At 35.1% G+C, this 17589-nt stretch overlaps 1 protein-coding gene across 1 annotated transcript; it reads left to right on the top strand.

The window, feature by feature from the left end:
- The first annotated feature begins 5331 nt into the window (after positions 1 to 5331).
- LOC104902163 (fe-S cluster assembly factor HCF101, chloroplastic) lies at positions 5332 to 17563 on the top strand. The gene is made up of 15 exons (XM_010689858.4): positions 5332 to 5512; positions 5596 to 5706; positions 13345 to 13487; positions 13573 to 13623; positions 13872 to 14027; positions 14471 to 14614; positions 14693 to 14835; positions 14994 to 15063; positions 15181 to 15276; positions 15596 to 15685; positions 15820 to 15873; positions 16407 to 16530; positions 16645 to 16769; positions 17231 to 17353; positions 17494 to 17563. Exons 1-15 carry the CDS (start codon positions 5440 to 5442, stop codon positions 17560 to 17562), a joined length of 1572 nt encoding a protein of 523 aa, XP_010688160.3. The 5' UTR covers positions 5332 to 5439; the 3' UTR covers position 17563.
- The last annotated feature ends 26 nt before the right edge of the window (positions 17564 to 17589 follow it).

The following is a 17589-nucleotide window of genomic DNA, read 5'->3' as shown; positions in this document are numbered from 1 at the left end:
CCGTTTCAAATTAATAGTTACACTTACACTTTTCACGCATGCCGATGCACTACTTTGAGCCTTTATATCTCTAACTGGTATTTGTAAAAAATATAAAAAGTCGATATTCTAAAACTACATATCAAGACGAATCAAACAAGACCCCACATGACTATATTTTCTCTTAACCATAACTCACAAATGATAGTCAAAGAGAAATTTGTGAATAGTGTCAAAAGTGAAAGTGTAACTATTAATTTGAAACGGATGTAGTATACAACACTACTAGTCTACTATTTTTGGAAAACAACATAAAATTTTATTTATTTTTATCTTTTCTGGAAAAAAAAACATACTACATTATTTACAAAATTGTCATCACTTATTTAAAGATATGTCATGGGAGGAACATTGTTCATTCCTTCCTCAAAAAGAATTTAGGCATTTCTCGTTGTACTGAGGTATGAGGATAGTGTGCATTAAGGTGATAAGCAACCTTAAACTAATCTTTTTCATCAATGTCTTATGTCCTATACTAAACCAAACAGCAAAACGCTCAATAATACTCCCTCCGTCCCATAATATAAGTCCTGATTCTGTTTTTACGCGGGAATTAAGGTTAAATGGAATCTTGTTTTATTTGAATAAAAAATATTATTTTTATTGAGAAACACTTGCATTGTTTTTTTCTTTTTAACAAAAATAAAAACTGTCATTTAATGTTGCATGGTTTAATGTGTATAGGAGTTCAATGGGGTAAAAGATTTCATTTTGTCATTAATAATGGTGCATTGGAAGCTGAAATTATAATGACATTTTGGGAATTAAACTATTTTCATGAGGGTATTTTGGGAATAATTATTGATTGAAAATAGAAATAAGACTTATATTTTGGGACACCTTATAAGGAAACAGGTCATATATTATGGGACGGAGGGAGTAGTTTTTACTCCCTCCGTTCTCTTTTGATCTTAATATCTAAGGATAGTGTGCATTAAGGTGATAAGGGATGACAGATGTAGTGTGTGAATATAGTTTGGGAATTGGAAAACATTAATGAGGGACCAAATAAAAAGGACAAGGGTGAGATTTACTTTTCCTAATGAGGGTATCTTAGTCCAAAAAAATTACTTACATATGAAAAGATTCAGTATAGGTAGAACATCCTTGTCAACAAAAAAGATAAAAAAAAGTATAGGTAGAACATTGTGAAATTTCCCAATGAAAAATACAAGAAGAACAAAAGAGAGAGGGAGTATTAACCAAGTACATGCACACCAACGCTACTTGTATGCTCATCCTAGGGCCGTCTTGAAGATTTTGGGGCCCCGGTTCTAGCATGAAATTTGGCCCCTAAAATTATAGAAAATAAAGATGAAAGGTTAGAGTTCTAAAGATGGAAAGTTGAAAATTTAAAGATAAATCATTGACAAATTTATTAAGGGTGGAAAACAAGGGTGATTTTTTCAAATATATAGTAAAATTTTCAAAATAATATATTCTGGGGCCTTTATAATTTTGGGGGCCCTGTACTGTTGGGCTCCTTGCACACCCTCATCTACCCCTCTAGCTCATCCCAAACAAGCAATGATATTAGAAAAAGCAAATATTTCTAAATAAATACACCCGAATATAGAATAGATGTGTTGAATTACCTAAATGTTGGGCCGACCCTTAACATGTTCAAAGTGGGACATGGAAATAGGTCTCACTTTCAAAGGGACTCCTAAATTGAAAAAAAAATCTTTAAACATAAAAGACTTGAGGCTGATACTTAAAAATTATATAAGTTTTTTGAATTCAGCTTTTCCTGAAATGTAACAAAAGATCTTGAAGAGAGAAAATGAGTTTAATGCATGTTTATTATTTGGTTTACTTGCATATTTTGGTGGTTTCTTTGAATATTTTTATATAAAGGTAGGTTAATCTTTCAATATTAATATAGGGCCTCCACATTATTGGGGTCGAGGTTGCGTAAATGGTGCTTGTCAAAGAGACATATCAACATAACTACTATGTTAGGAAAGGGTCTTGTAGTGTTTGATTAATACGGAACAAATCAATGAAATAATAAGAACGAGAAAGCAATAAAGAAGATAAACAAAAGAGAACACAAGGATTTACGTGGTTCGGTCAAAATAGACCTACGTCCACATGTGAGGGAATCAAGAGCTTCTTCACTATGATGGAGAAAAAGAGAGAATAATTACAAGGAGTCCTAAAATACTAGAGGATAAAAGTGTGTGTATAATGAACACCAAGAGGGTCCTTTTATAACATAAGAAAACCCCTAGAATATATTCCACACAAAATCCGAAAAAAAATCGTGCATCCCGCGTCAAAAACCCTGTCGCCGGATCGGGTCGAGCGACATATGCCCGATCGAGCAGTCATCAAATTCAAACTGGCCGATGTCTTGGGCCTGATCGGGCGTCATAAGCCCGATCGTAGTTTGGTAAGGGCAAATCGGGCGAAATTTCAGTTCGACAGTGATTCATTAACCGGCATAACTTTCTCGTTTCTCTGCAGAATTGGGCATATGACCTATTGTTAGAAAGCTCCTTGAACAAGCTATCAACACCAATTGAATCACATATTCACATCAAAACCATTTATAGATTGAGAGATATGCGCATTCATAGTCAGCTTTACGACATTTTCACAAGATTTCAAGTCACAAATAACATACTACATAAATGATAATTGATTAATGATAGCACGTTTTGGCGCAGATTGAGATATTTTCTTCCATGTTTTGGAGGACTGAGAAAAAATATGAAGCCAACGTACTCCATTCTCACCCTATGTTCTCCAAACTTAGAGCTATGAATAAGCTAAATGGCCTCACGAGCTTCAATTTATGAGCCTCTACTTAGTATCTAAAAGTGTAGAACATTTACTCTTTGCCAAATTACGCCAAGTTAGATTGGTTAATTTTATTATCTTAATTATTGATTTCATACATTTATGGGAATCATGATTTATGAATAGTTCTCAATTATTGTTTGTAATGTTTCAAATAGATTAGAAAATGATGTTAGAATGAAATAGGGGAAAATTGGTAATTTATATTGTGAAACAAAGCTTATAGTTGATGGAGAATTGGTTTTGATGAAGTGGCAGTAAACATAAGATGTAAAGCAAATGGCTTTTCTATTTCTTGATTCACTTGCATCTTACATCATTACATATATATACTATGTAATGTCGGTTGATTTGCCGACCTAAACAATATCCTTGTTGTTTCTAGGTTTTTCTTTACTTTCTTACATATGATTTAGATTAGATAATTCTAGAATCATCTCCCTAATTCTCTTCTTCTATTCAAACATCATGCTACACCTAGATATTTCTAGAATTCTTTACTAATAATTTTTCTAGATTTTTCTACATTATTTTAACAAATGAAACAAGTCAAACAATTTTTCATTTTTACTAGAGCTATATAAATTTTGAAGCTGGACTAAAAAATATAAAAAATAAAATAAATATGATTCATGATTTCTGAATAGTTCTCAATTATTCAAATATACCTTCCTAAATACAAATAATTAACTAATAAATAGGAATTAGACTTGATCAAGAATATTTATACAAGAGAAGAGTAACACTTCTTTTATTCTAAAATATCTCTATTATATAAGGGAAGGGGGGAGCAATGGTGTCCTCTTTTGAAACGCCTATTTTGCCCCCCTTCCCTTGCTAAATTACAAAAGGATTGTTAAAATCAAAATCGACACTCAAAGAAAACTACCTAAAATAAATTTACAACACTCACTCACAAATCACTTAAAAGAAAAAAACTTTACAATTCACCCATACAATTGAGAAAATCATCACATTATAAAGATCACGCAAATCACTCAAATAATCAGAAAACTTTATTAAAACTTAAAATTAACATACAAACTAAAACTAGCTAATAATAACCTAGAACGTCAATACATACAAAAATATTTACAAAAATTTACTTATAAATCACTATTCTCAAGAACCATTCACAATTAATGGTGGGTCATGATAAAAAAATAAATAGAGGTGTATTTGTAGTGAAATCAAAATTTAGAAGTTAGACAAGGAAAAAAATTATTTACTTTTTTATAGTGTTTCCTATATATAATGAAACTTTTACATATATTTGGACCTATTTTTTTCTATTACATAATAGCGATTAATTATCAAGGTAAAAAAGATTTATGTAAAATATCATTCAAGAATTAAAGTACAACATATCTCTATTATATAAGGGGAGGGGGGGAGCTATGGTGTCCCCGAATGAATGAAGAGACTATGTTACCCTCCTTCCCATTCTAAATTACAAATTCACTTACAAATCAAAGGGCGCTTCAAACAAAAATATCAAAAAATATAATTATATAACAATCACTCACAAGTCAATTAAAATCATAAAATTGCATAATTTACGTTATACAAATCACTAAAATTAGGAAACTTTACAAAAACTTAAAAATTCACTTACAAACTACAAACTATGAAAAAATTGACTTGAAATCAAAGTGTCTACTTTCTTTACACTTTATGAAGTATTGTACTTAATTCAAAAACAACTAAAAAATTATAATATTAGAAATCATAAATAAATTCAATAAAATTTCTATTTTGTTCGTAGAATTTAACTTTGAAAAGTAAAAAAAAAAAAAAAAAAAAAAAAAAACACAAAAAGAATGGTGAGAGATTTAAGTGACAGAAACTAAACCAATCAAATTTTGCAACTAAAAACAATTATACTTCGCATGTTTAATGTTCAAATTTTGACTCTTATGCCGAAGAAAATCGAGTTTCTGTTTCGAAAAAAAATTTAAGCACGCATCGCGTGCAAAAAATTCTAGTATGCAATATGGGAAGAGGTAAGGAGAGAAGTCATCCAAATTAGTACATACACACGTTCGTAAGAAGGAAATTATATCCACGATGAACATGCAGGACTAGATTATGTACACAAGACCAATACCAATGAACATATACCAACTAGAGACATAAATATATTCATTTGACTTATTATCCATGTACATGTGCGCGCGATACTCCACATACTAATATGTGTACCATCTAAGCTTTAGTATAGTCATAGAGCCGATGGAGAAAAGTAAAAAGAGGAAATCATGTGATGAAAAAATAGATATTGCACTTATTTTATAACAGACGGGTACTAAAGATTTTTTTCCTATTAATTTCTTCCCGAGGAGAAAAGCGCAAAATAAATATTAGCCACAATTCTATCCAAAAAATAACATAAATTATGGTAGCCACAAGTAACGGCACAGTGGGGCCTCTTAACAACTTAACGGTCGATAATGCAAAGCAAAACCAACAAGACTCAACGATGTCGTTTAATTGCAAAAAAGATTAGATTTTCAGATGACGAATTTCTGACATTTTTAACTCAAACTCTACACTTTCTCTATCTCTCTTATCTGTGCTGCAATTTCTTTCAAGAAAATGCATTTACTTCATGCACCCATTTCCCCAAATATTTCATTTCAACCCTCAAAAATTCTTCAGCATAAAAATGGTAATTTCTTGCCCTCCCTCAAAATTTTCAATCTTTATTAATTTCTGCTGAAAATTTGCAAACTTTTTGATGATTTTATGCAGGATTAGTATTCAATGGTCTAATTCAGCAGCAAAGGCAGTTAAAATCTACATGGGTATTGCAAAATCATGTTAATTTTAGTTCAATCACAGCTAAAGCTGCTTCTGTTGAAGGTAATTTTAGTTCAATCACATGAGTATATTTCTACTTTCTCAGTCTTGGAATTTAAAGGTCACATGTGACATGTGGAGTACCATTTGGGATATCCGGAAAAAGTTGCCACCTTTATTATAATAGTAATTGTTTATGATTGGAATACTATAAACTAGTACTTGACTATTAGTTACCCTCTCCGTCCCAAATTAGTTGCTACATTTGCTTTTTCACAGTTTACGAAATGTAACTTCAAACACCAATATCTTGAGTTACATGTATGAAATATAAAAATTATGTATTTGGAGAATACAAATTGGGACGAATCAAACAAGATTCAACATGACTATGTTTTTTCTTATGTATATGGAGTAAAAGATAGTCGAAGTTATGACGTGCATAGTGCCTACCGTCAAAATGTAGCAACTAATTTGGGACGGATGGAGTAAGTGGTAGGTTGAAAATATTTATAACACTGTTATAATAGTGGATGCCAACTAACTTACTTAGGTAAAATTATGTGAGATGGTGGGCGTGATAAAAGATTAAATCCCTTTACCCTAGATAAGTAATTTTTGATTTCTCCCGTAAAATCATGTCATACCCTTAATAATGAGAAGTAGGGATAGTGCAAGAGAAGCAATTTTAAATGGTGTTACTTCTTTTGACAATAGCCAACATTTTAAGTTTGGTTCAGTTACAAAAGTTCATGTGTTCAGTTCCTGATAAAGTATGCAGATTAGTATCAATTCAGCTCGAGGTTGTTATAACCTCCATTGATGAGTTTAGACAAGAAAGCTTAGATGTAAGAAAGTTTAGAGATAGAGAGAGAATGTTTAGAGAAGAAGAGAAGGTTTAGATTGTATTGTATATTGAATGAATTACAATCTAATAGAGAGAGTTTCCTTATATACTACATTACAGTAGGATAACAACTATTCAGAAACAATACAATAAGTTGTTATAACTAACTGTGCTGATGTGGCACTAGTTAGTTATTGCTGTAGTATTTCAATCATTTGAGCTATGCTCAACATCCCCCCGCAAGCTGGAACTGTAAGAAGCATTCCCAGCTTGGACAACAAAGTGTTAAACTGTGCTGAAGGTAAGCCTTAGTAAACACATCAGCTAACTGATGCTTTGTAGGCAAGTAAGAGAGCTGTAGAAGGCCTTCCATGATTTTTTCTCGAGTAAAGTGACAATCAATATCTATATGCTTTGTCCTTTCATGAAAGACAGGATTTTTAGCAATATAGATAGAAGATTGATTATCACAATGAAGGGTGACAGGCTGCAAATCAGATACACCCAACTCAGTCAAGAGTCTAACTAGCCATGTAATTTCAGAAGTTGCACTGGCCATGCCCTATATTCTGCTTCAGATGAGCTTTTGGAGACTGTAGCTTGTTTCTTGGACTTCCAAGAGATAGGTGAGTTGCCTAGGAGAAGAAGATACCTGAAATGGACCTCCTTGAATCAGGACATGCACCCCAATCTGAATCTGAGAAAGCTTGGAGTTTTAATTCAGAACTAGCATGTAGGAGAATACCCTGAGTAGCAGTACCAGCAACATACTTCAAAGTATGATGAAGAGCAGCCATGTGAGAAGATCTAGGATCATGCATAAACTGGCTGAGAGCTTGAACAGTGAATGAGAGATCAGGTCTAGTATTTGTTAGGAAGTTGAGTTTCCCTACTAGACATCTGTACTGAGCAGGATAGAGAGGGGGTACCATCAAGAGCTGAGAGTTTGAGATGTAAAGGAAGGGGAGTAACAGTGTGATGAGAGAGATCTAACTCAGTAGAGGCAAGAAGTTCCTTAGTGAACTTCTTTTGAGTCATAATGATCCCAGATGAAGTTCTGGTGATTTCAATACCCAAGAAATAATTGAGTAACCCCAAATCCTTGATGCTGAAGGTAGAGTGAAGGTAAGCTTTGAGTGAAGTGATGCTAGCAGGTCAGTACCAGTAAGCAGAATATCATCCACATAAACTGCTGCAAGAGTAATGTGGTGTGAAGTCTTCTTAATAAAAAGACTGTAATCATTCTTAGATTGAATGAATCCCTGAGCTTGTAGAGCTGATAGAAGTTTAGCAAACCATTGTCTGCTGGCTTGCTTAAGCCCATATAAAGATTTTTTTAGCTTGCAAACAAAACCAGGAGGACAAGAGAGACCTTCAGGTGGCTTCATATACACTTCTTCATGTAAATCACCATGAAGAAATGCATTATTAACATCAAGTTGATGTATAGGCCATGATTTATTAGAAGCAATAGCAAGAATACACCTGATTGTAGACATCTTGATCACTGGAGAAAATGTTTCTTCATAATCGAGGCCATATTGTTGTGTAAAGCCTTTAGCAACAAGCCTAGCTTTGCATCTCTCTAGAGAACCATCAGCCTTGAGTTTAGTTTTGTACACCCACTTACAACCTATAGGTTTCTTGAGGAGGTAAAGCAACAAGATCCCAAGTATGTGTGTCAGCTAGAGCTTGAAGCTCTTTGTCCATTGCTGCTACCCAAACAGGTGATTGAGAAGCTTCCTTGTAAGAGTGAGGTTCAGAAAAAGAATCTATGGTAGCAATAAGAGAAAGATGAGATGGAGGTAAAGAGTCAGCAGTGACTAGATTACACCAATGTGAAGAAGGTGGTGTAAAAGAGCCAAGATTGCAGACATAAGACTGTAAATATGAAGGTGTTTAGTGGGTCTGGTTGATTTTCTGAGTGGAGGAGAAGGGCTAGGAGGTGATGGTGAAGGAGAGGAAGAAGGTATAGGAGGTGTAGAAAGAGATGGTTGTGGTGGAGGAGAAGAAGGAGCTGGAGAAGAATTAGAAGGTGAGGATAAAGAAGGTGAGTCTGATGAAATAGATGTAGTAGAAGGAAAGTGAAAGACATCAGGGACATCAGCAATGGAAGATGACAAAGTAGTGGAGGGGAGAAAAATATGAAAAGATTTAGTGGTGTTAAATGAGGTGGGAGAAGGATTGTAGTGAAATGGAAAGTGTTTTTCATAAAACACTACATCTCTTGAAATGAAATAGTATGATTTGCAAGGTTTAGGACTTTGTATCCTTTCTGATTTGAGGAATATCCAAGAAACACATGAGGCTGTGATCTAGGATGAAATTTGCTTCTACCTTGTTTGAGTGTTGCAACAAAACATAAACACCCAAAAGCTCTTAGATGAGAAACATTAGTCTCTTTGTTGTAAAGCTTGGTGAAAGGAGAGATGTTGTTGAGGCAAGCTAATGGCATTCTATTGATGATGTAAGCAGCTGTTAAAATACACTCTCCCCAATATGAATAGGTAAGTTGGATTGAAAAAATAGTGCTCTTGCAGTTTCCAGCAAATGTCTATGTTTTCTCTCCACAACTCCATTTTGTTGTGGAGTGTCAACACAGCTTCTTTGGTGTTGTATACCTTTGGCAGCATAGAACAGCTTTAGTTCCCCTTCACAAAGCTCTTTGGCATTATCTGTTCTAATGCATTGAACAAGAATGTGAAATTGTGTGTTCACATAAGAAACAAAATTCTGTAATATAACCACAGCATCAGATTTGAACTTCATCATGTGAATCCAAGTACTTCTGGAAAAATCATCCACTATAGTCATGAAGAAATACTTTATTGTAAGTAGATACCCTATAGGGCCCCCAAAGATCTACATGGATCAACTGAAAAGGTGCAGTAGTACATATAGAACTTGAAGTAAATGGAAGTCTATGTTGTCTAGCAGCAGGACACACTTGACAAATACACTCAACAGATGCATTTATGGTAATGAAGGAAATAAGTGCTTCAATTGCTGAAATGGCATATGACCAAGCCTTATGTGTTGAAGCTTGATTTCTTCAAGAACTGAGGTGGAAGTGGTAGATAAACCATGAGCAGAGGAGAGGTCACAAGGTGATTCATCAGCAGCAACAGATGATGAAGTAATAGCAGTGCAATATAAGCCACTTTTAAGCTTACCAAGAGGCATTCTCATTGAATGGCCCTGAAGAAAACAGGCATTATCAGTGAATATGACTTCACATTTGAGATCTTTGCATAATTTAGGAATAGAAATAAGATTAAATTTGAAGCCTGGAACATATAATACTTCTTGAAGAGAAACACCATTCACAACAGCAGTGCCAATATGAGTAACCTGAACTTTGTTTCCATCAGGTATTGTAATACTATGTTCCCCAGATGTGATTATATTGTAATTGTCAAATAAAGACAAATTACAGCTCATATGATCTGTAGCACCACTATCCAATACCCAATCACTCTGAAAAGAAGAAAACAAGCATGTTTTACCTGCTAGAAATGCAGTTCCATGAGTATTATCTTCATCACCAACTTCTTCAAGATTATCTGTTGCAGGGTTGTAATTAGTATGCATAATATCAATGATCTGGTTATACTGATCCAGAGTAAATGATGCTGTGACTAATTCATTCCCAAAACCAGCTGAATTATCATAATTCTCAGTGTCAAGATGCTCCTTGTGAAAGGTGAGCATATTTCTTGAATTGAGGTTTGAAATCTTGAGGATACCCATTGAGTTTGAAACATCTTTCAGTTGAATGTCCTGTGATCTTGCAGTGATCACAATAGTATGGAAAACTCCTCTTGTTGCTGTTGTTGACCAACACTTTTCCTTTATTCTTATTATCAGTTGATGGATAATAAGATTGTTGTTGCTTATAAGGCGGTTGATAAACATTTGGCTTTGTTCTGCTATGATCATAGTGTGTTCTTCTATCAGCAACTAAGGCATGATTCTCTGCAGAATAGAATTAGAACTTTGCATATCATGAGCAATAGTTCTGTTTCTTTCTTCTTGGACAAGAAGTCTGTATGCATGATTTACAGCTACCAGTGGCTGCATCATTAAAATGTTAGCTCTTACCATAGCATAGTGCTCATTCAACTTCATCAAGAATTGAATGAGTCTCTGATTCTCTCGAGCAGTCAATAATTTCTTATTGAGATTGCAACTACAGCCATTGCAAGTACAGGTAGGAATAGGATTTACAATGTCCAGTTCATCCCATAGCATTTTCATCTTTGTGAAATATTCAGCAACATTTTCACTTCCTTGTGATATGTCATGTAGTTGTTGTTCAAGAGAAAACAACTGTGGTCCAGAAGATTGACCATATCTTTCTTCAAGATTACTCCAGATTTCTTTTGCAGTAGAGAAATATAGAACACTACGAGCAATGGTAGGTTCTAAGGCACTTAATAACCAACTAATAACCAAATCGTTGCATCTTTTCCAAGCATGATAAGTAGGATCACTAATGGCTGGCATTTCAAGTGTTCCATCTACAAAGCTTAGTTTATTTTTAGCAGATAGTCCTATAAGCATTGCTCTCTTCCAATCACTGTATCCATTTCCATCAAATTTAGTAGGAACTGAACACATTTTAAGGCTATCACTAGGATGAACATAGAAAGGACTAGAATAATCTTGTCCAGGATCAGTGTTAATGTTTCTATTTGAAACTTCTTCTACTATTTCAGGCATGATGATATCAAGTTTAGATTTCAAGATTTCAGTATTAACAGAAAGATAGAATCAAACACAGAAAAATTATTTGAGAAGCAGATTGAGATATATGGAAAAGAAGAACAGAATTCAAAGAAATTTAGATCAAAGAAATTTTGATCAAGAGAATTTGAGAGCGGAATTTTAGAATTTTAGAAGGATCGCAGAATTTTTTTGAACTTACAGACATCTGGATTTCATCAGTGAGTTTTTGATCTTCAAGAATATGATTGCAATAGTTTCGCAGCTCTGATACCATGATAAAGTATGCAGATTAGTATCAATTCAGCTCGAGGTTGTTATAACCTCCATTGATGAGTTTAGACAAGAAAGCTTAGATGTAAGAAAGTTTAGAGATAGAGAGAGAATGTTTGAGAAGAAGAGAAGGTTTAGATTGTATTGTATATTGAATGAATTACAATCTAATAGAGAGAGTTTCCTTATATACTACATTACAGTAGGATAACAACTATTCAGAAACAATACAATAAGTTGTTATAACTAACTGTGCTGATGTGGCACTAGTTAGTTATTGCTGTAGTATTTCAATCATTTGAGCTATGCTCAACAGTTCCTGAATAGGAAATAGTTAGGGTGGTGAGCTTTAATTGTCTTAGGATATTATGGAATGTTACTAATTTAGGTAAGTATGACAAACCATATTAGAAGTTGAGACAATCAAAAGGGAATTGAGGAAGATTGCTATATACTGTTTGAAGTACATGTTATACTTATAACTTAGAAGCATGGAACTAGGATGATTGGATGATGAGTTTACTGGGTGGAACATTGTTAAAAGAATGCTATGATATCTAAGTATGAACATTGTTAGACTATTGGACGCATAGCTGAGTCTAGCTCTCATACTAAGTATGAGCATCATAGGGAGAATGACGATCTTTGACATAGATAGAGGGGGGGCCTTTCATTTGGGGGAAGTAGGAGCTTCTGGGCGGATATAGAGCGCTCTAGTTAACAGAGATAGATGATTTTTTTATTGAGGTTGGCTTGGAGGTCTACAATTCATCTCACAAGATGAAAGTTACGAGTTTGAATCCTACTATCTCAAAGGACTATCTACCAGGCCTTCGGAGTTATGTTCATGTTCATACTTGCACTGTGGGACTACAAGGCATTGAAGCACTCTATGAAGATAAGAGTTTGCATAAAATGTTAACATTGGAGACCAAGTCCTATGAACAGGCTTCTTCAGCTCAGGGTAGCTAATTAATACTTGCATCTCTAGAAAGTGGTTTCGGAGGGATACAGTGTGCGGCAGTGATAGTCTTTGCAGACAATGGATTACTATATTGAGTATTTTGGGCGTCATCCTTTGCTGGCGAAGATAGAATTATGCAACAATTGTGTCATACTTCCTTTGTTTCTTTTTAAGTGCAGCACTTTGATTTTTAAACTATTCAGATTCCATACTTTGACCTTGTTTTTATATCAATATATAGAAACAAAAGTTATCCTACAAAACATTATTGGAACTGTCTCAATGAATATTTACATAATATCAATTTTATATAAATATTATCAATACATAATTAGAATATTTAATGGTCAAAGTTTTGCGTTGTCTGAGTGTTAAAGTCAAACTGTTGCACTTATCCAGAAAATAGGAAGTATATGCTTTCAAGCTCAGTATTATGGTTATGCATGTTAGGTGTTTTGAGTTTTGGTTTATAAGGAGATGCAAGGCTTTGTCCTCTGGTTGCCATGTTCTTGGGGTTTGTGGCATATTTTCCAATGAATAGCCTTATAGATAGTATGGTGTTCAGAGCATCATTCTAAGGTTGTATGGTGTTTGTCTTATAGTTGTCTCCGACTTTTCACTATTGAAGATTTATTAGGCTTCGTCCTCTTGGTGTCTTGCTGTTGTGTGTTTGAGCTTTGGTTTCTATTCCCATTTCTGTTGGTATGGAATTTAGTTAGAAAAAGTATGCATGAGAAGTGAGAACTAACTTGAGCTAACTTACAATATGTTTTGAATTTCCCTTCCTTAAAAGCCAATATAAATCCTTGGTTGTTTTGATAATAAACTTCAGCCTAAAAGTAGTTCGTCAATTTTGAACACCATTAACATCTTGCTCCATGTCTTAATTCAGCCGGGGTTTCAACATCTTCTTCCAAAACAGCTGAGAGTGATGTCCTGAAAGCATTGTCTCAGATCATAGATCCAGACTTTGGGACAGACATTGTTTCTTGTGGCTTTGTGAAGGATCTACAAATTGATGAAGCTGCGGGGGAGGTCATTTAGAGGACATTGTGCTCTTGACTTCTTATATCATTGTGAAATTGTTACCTCCCACTGAGCTCTGAACATTGCCTTTCAGGTGTCGTTTCGCTTGGAGCTTACAACCCCAGCCTGTCCAGTAAAGGATGTGGTTAGTGAAATCCAAACCATAATCTGATTGTTGCTATTTTCAGATTACATTAATGTCTAATATTTTATGCAAACTTCTCATATTTGTGTGTCTTAGTTTTATGCTATTTTCTTTCTGATAGTTTCCATTGTCGCTTTTGAATGCCGCTACCTTCTGACTTACTCTATACTGCCTAATTCTTTGTAGTTTGCATTTAGGCAACAATCATATGCATTAACTTGGGGCATGAAACTGTTGTGTATATGCAGTTTGAGCAGAAAGCAAATGAAGTGGTGTTGGCGCTTCCTTGGGTTACAAAAGTAAATGTTACAATGTCAGCTCAACCAGCTAGACCAGTTTTTGCAGGAGATCTTCCGAAGGGCTTGCAGACAATTTCAAATATTGTGGCTGTTTCTAGTTGTAAAGTAAGAGCCTTTTGTTCTTCTATCAACTTATGTCTCTTGTGAAAAAGAACTGTGTAAAGTACAGGATGCTGCTTCACCATATTGTTAGTGAAAGTGGATCAAGTAAAGCCCGATCAATTATAACCTGGGCTGCTAGACTCAACTCAGCCTAATGGGTTTGGTCTGGCCTGCATATTAGATTACAGCGTGATCTGGGTCCATCTGGTCTGACCAGATTTTTGCAAGCTGGCAGATTTTTCAGCTGGCTGTTTTTTTCTGGCTGTAGCAAGCCTGTCCGTGATCAACTTTTGGATCAATTCACAAAATTGATTGACAGCTATCTATCAATTGCATTATGCAGTGCAATGAAAAATTATCTTCAGAGATTATGGTGGTTACTTTTGAATAAAATCATGTGCATCTTCTGGGAGTTAATATCTTTCTCTTTGTTTGCCAAATAACAGGGAGGTGTAGGCAAATCAACTGTTGCTGTAAATCTCGCATATACGCTTGCTGGCATGGGTGCTAGAGTTGGTATCTTCGATGCTGATGTCTATGGTCCCAGTTTACCAACCATGGTTTCACCAGAGAATAGGCTACTAGAAATGGTGATAGCAAATGCCTTTGAACTTGTATATTTCCGTGTTTTCCTTTGAAATGTGTGATAATTCTATTTGATTGTCTAGATGGCAGAGACAAGAACCATAATTCCAACTGAATACTTGGGTGTTAAACTCGTATCATTTGGATTTGCCGGGCAAGGGCGTGCTATAATGCGGGGCCCAATGGTCTCTGGGGTTATCAACCAGCTGCTTACTACAACTGAATGGTAGTCTTTCCATTAAAAGTTTTTCACTCTTTCATTGAACCAAATTGTAGACAAATTGCTGTTTTTACATTTTAATTTTGCCAAAAACAGTTGTAACAACTGTGTATATGACACAATGAAGAATTTTGTTTCTTAATTATTCAGTCAAATTTGTGTAGGGGAGAACTGGACTACCTTGTCATTGATATGCCACCAGGAACAGGAGACATTCAGCTAACTTTGTGTCAGGTTCTTGTTACTTGAGCTTATTCTAGCTTCGATGCATGAAAGAAGAGAAATACAGCAAAATTATAATCAAATAGGCTTTACCCTTGCACTTGCTGAGTTCTAGAACCTTCTTGTCAGGTTGTTCCGTTAACAGCAGCAGTTATCGTTACAACTCCTCAAAAGCTAGCATTCATTGATGTTGCTAAAGGAGTCCGCATGTTCTCAAAGCTCAAGGTTGGACCATGATATTTCTCGAATATATAGTTATAAAAAACATTATCATGTAGTATGCTTTCTTTAGAGTTGTTTCAATGTATATTTTCTAGATATTAATATTTTAGAATTCATCATTAAAATGTAACTAAAGATATTAATGGTCAGAGGCTTTTCTTGTACACTGTGAAAAGGCATATGGATCTAGATTTTGGGACGGAGTATATGGTCGTTCGCTTCAGCTTTCTGTTTATTGCTTGTAAATTAATAACTTCATTCTTTTTATGGTGACTCAATATGATGTATGATACATCTTTTGGGTTATTTTTACATTGTCTAGGTACCATGTGTTGCTGTTGTGGAGAATATGTGTCACTTTGATGCAGACGGAAAGCGCTATTACCCTTTTGGTAGAGGTTCAGGCTCTCAGGCATGCAGCTGATCTCCAGACTTTCTTGATTTCTTCATCAATGGTTGATCATTGAGCTTCCTCAAAAGCTGCTTCAATCCTTCAGCCTGTTAGGAAAGAAGCTAATATAATCGTTGTCTTCCGTATCTTTGCAGGTCGTTCAGCAGTTTGGGATCCCAAATTTATTCGAACTTCCAATCAAGCCAGCTGTAAGTGTTCTAGGTTTCATGATAAAACCATTTACATCATAAAATTATGCCATTTGTATTCACTTTAGAACCAGAAAATCTGAATTATGTATACTTTTGACGTCAATTGCTGCCATGGATGTCTTTGGAACTTAATTCATGAATCCTTTGTTTTGTTTGAGAAAATCACTCTCATGTGATCTACTTATGTAAAGCAGAATCTTATGATTTTGGTATAAGTTCCATTTTGACTTTGGCTCAACAAGCAACTAAACCTGGCAAAACTAACCCGTATGGCTGTACCTGGTCACCAATCCGAATCATCAAACCCGATCCAATCTGACTCGAAAATTAATATGACCAATATCGATTGATTTTCATAATAAGTTTATTGATAAACAAACCCGAATATGACCAAGCAAATGATTCAACACCCATATATGAACTGAATTGAATTTAACCCTACACAGTTTGAACTACCTGCTGGAAACCTTGATGATACTGGTTGAAGGGAAGTGCTAAAACATTTTTCTAACCACACTTTACTTCTCTAGCTATCTGCTTCTGGAGATAGTGGACAACCAGAGGTGGTAGCTGATCCACTGGGAGAGGTTGCAACGACATTTCAAGAGCTTGGGGTTTGTGTTGTTCAGCAATGTGCGAAGATTCGCCAACAAGGTTTGTACCTCATTAGCTTATAGCATTACAAAAAATCAATCAAACCCCTAGAGGTATGAGTTAGTCATATGATGTTTTTGTTAAGCCACTCCATATTTTCATCTTTATTGCTAGTATCAACTGCTGTCAGCTACGACAAATCAATGAAGGCAATAAGGGTGAAGGTACCTGATTCGGACGAGGAGTTCTTACTTCATCCTGCAACAGTGAGACGGAATGACCGGTCTGCACAGAGTGTGGTATGCTAAACCTTTATGGTTTCTTTTCCTGTCCAAATATCTTGGTGCTGTTACCTGCCCATGGTTGGAAATTATATTATTAAGAAAAGTGCTTGACTTGATGCTATGCTACTTGGATTCTTCACTTTACCTCAAGTGCCCATGTTGGATCCTCGACACTATGAATCCAATATAGACACTTGAAACTTCATTTTGGGCCGAAACCATTACTTTTTTGTAGCCAAGTTAGACACCTGGACACGGGTCTAAGTAACATAGAATTATATCTGTTCTGTTAGTTGTTGCGATGAATGTTCTTATAGCACAACCTTTGAACAATGTTGAACTTCGAGGTTGCAGTTGAGCTTGTGATTCAATTGGTTGTTTACCTATGCAGGCAATAGAATTTGCTCTTGCGCTGTTCCTTGTTTCCAACATGTCAAGCAACCTTTGGTTATTATGTGTTGTGATTCTTTTAACAGGATGAATGGACTGGGGAGCAAATGCTACAGTACACTGATATTTCAGAAGATATTGAACCAGAAGAAATCCGACCTATGGGTAATTATGCTGTGCAAATAACCTGGCCAGATGGGTTTAACCAGGTGAGTTTACATCAATTCATATTCAAATCAGTTATTGCAATTGAGCTCTCAATCCGGGAACAAGTTCTTTAAACCTCATTAGATAATTATGCATAACTTGTTATCTCATCTTATGAATCTCTTCTTATATCCTACCACAGATTGCTCCATACGATCAACTTCAGACCATGGAGCGATTAGTCGAGATCCCTCAGCCCACACCAGTTTAAGGTTGAGATTTATTCTAATCACCTCAT

This window comes from Beta vulgaris, chromosome 8 (assembly GCF_026745355.1).
Source record: "Beta vulgaris subsp. vulgaris cultivar EL10 chromosome 8, EL10.2, whole genome shotgun sequence".
Taxonomy (NCBI): domain Eukaryota; kingdom Viridiplantae; phylum Streptophyta; class Magnoliopsida; order Caryophyllales; family Amaranthaceae; genus Beta; species Beta vulgaris.
This window is presented reverse-complemented; position numbering and strand designations above follow the sequence as displayed.

What these genes read in the sequence shown, in the direction of transcription:
- LOC104902163 (XM_010689858.4), top strand. Translation starts at nt 5,440, where the DNA reads ATGCATTTACTTCATGCACCCATTTCCCCAAATATTTCATTTCAACCC. An exon ending in AATTCTTCAGCATAAAAATG is followed by an intron (nt 5,513 to 5,595) that starts GTAATTTCTTGC and finishes GATTTTATGCAG; the next exon opens with GATTAGTATTCAATGGTCTA. An exon ending in CTGCTTACTACAACTGAATG is followed by an intron (nt 14,836 to 14,993) that starts GTAGTCTTTCCA and finishes AAATTTGTGTAG; the next exon opens with GGGAGAACTGGACTACCTTG.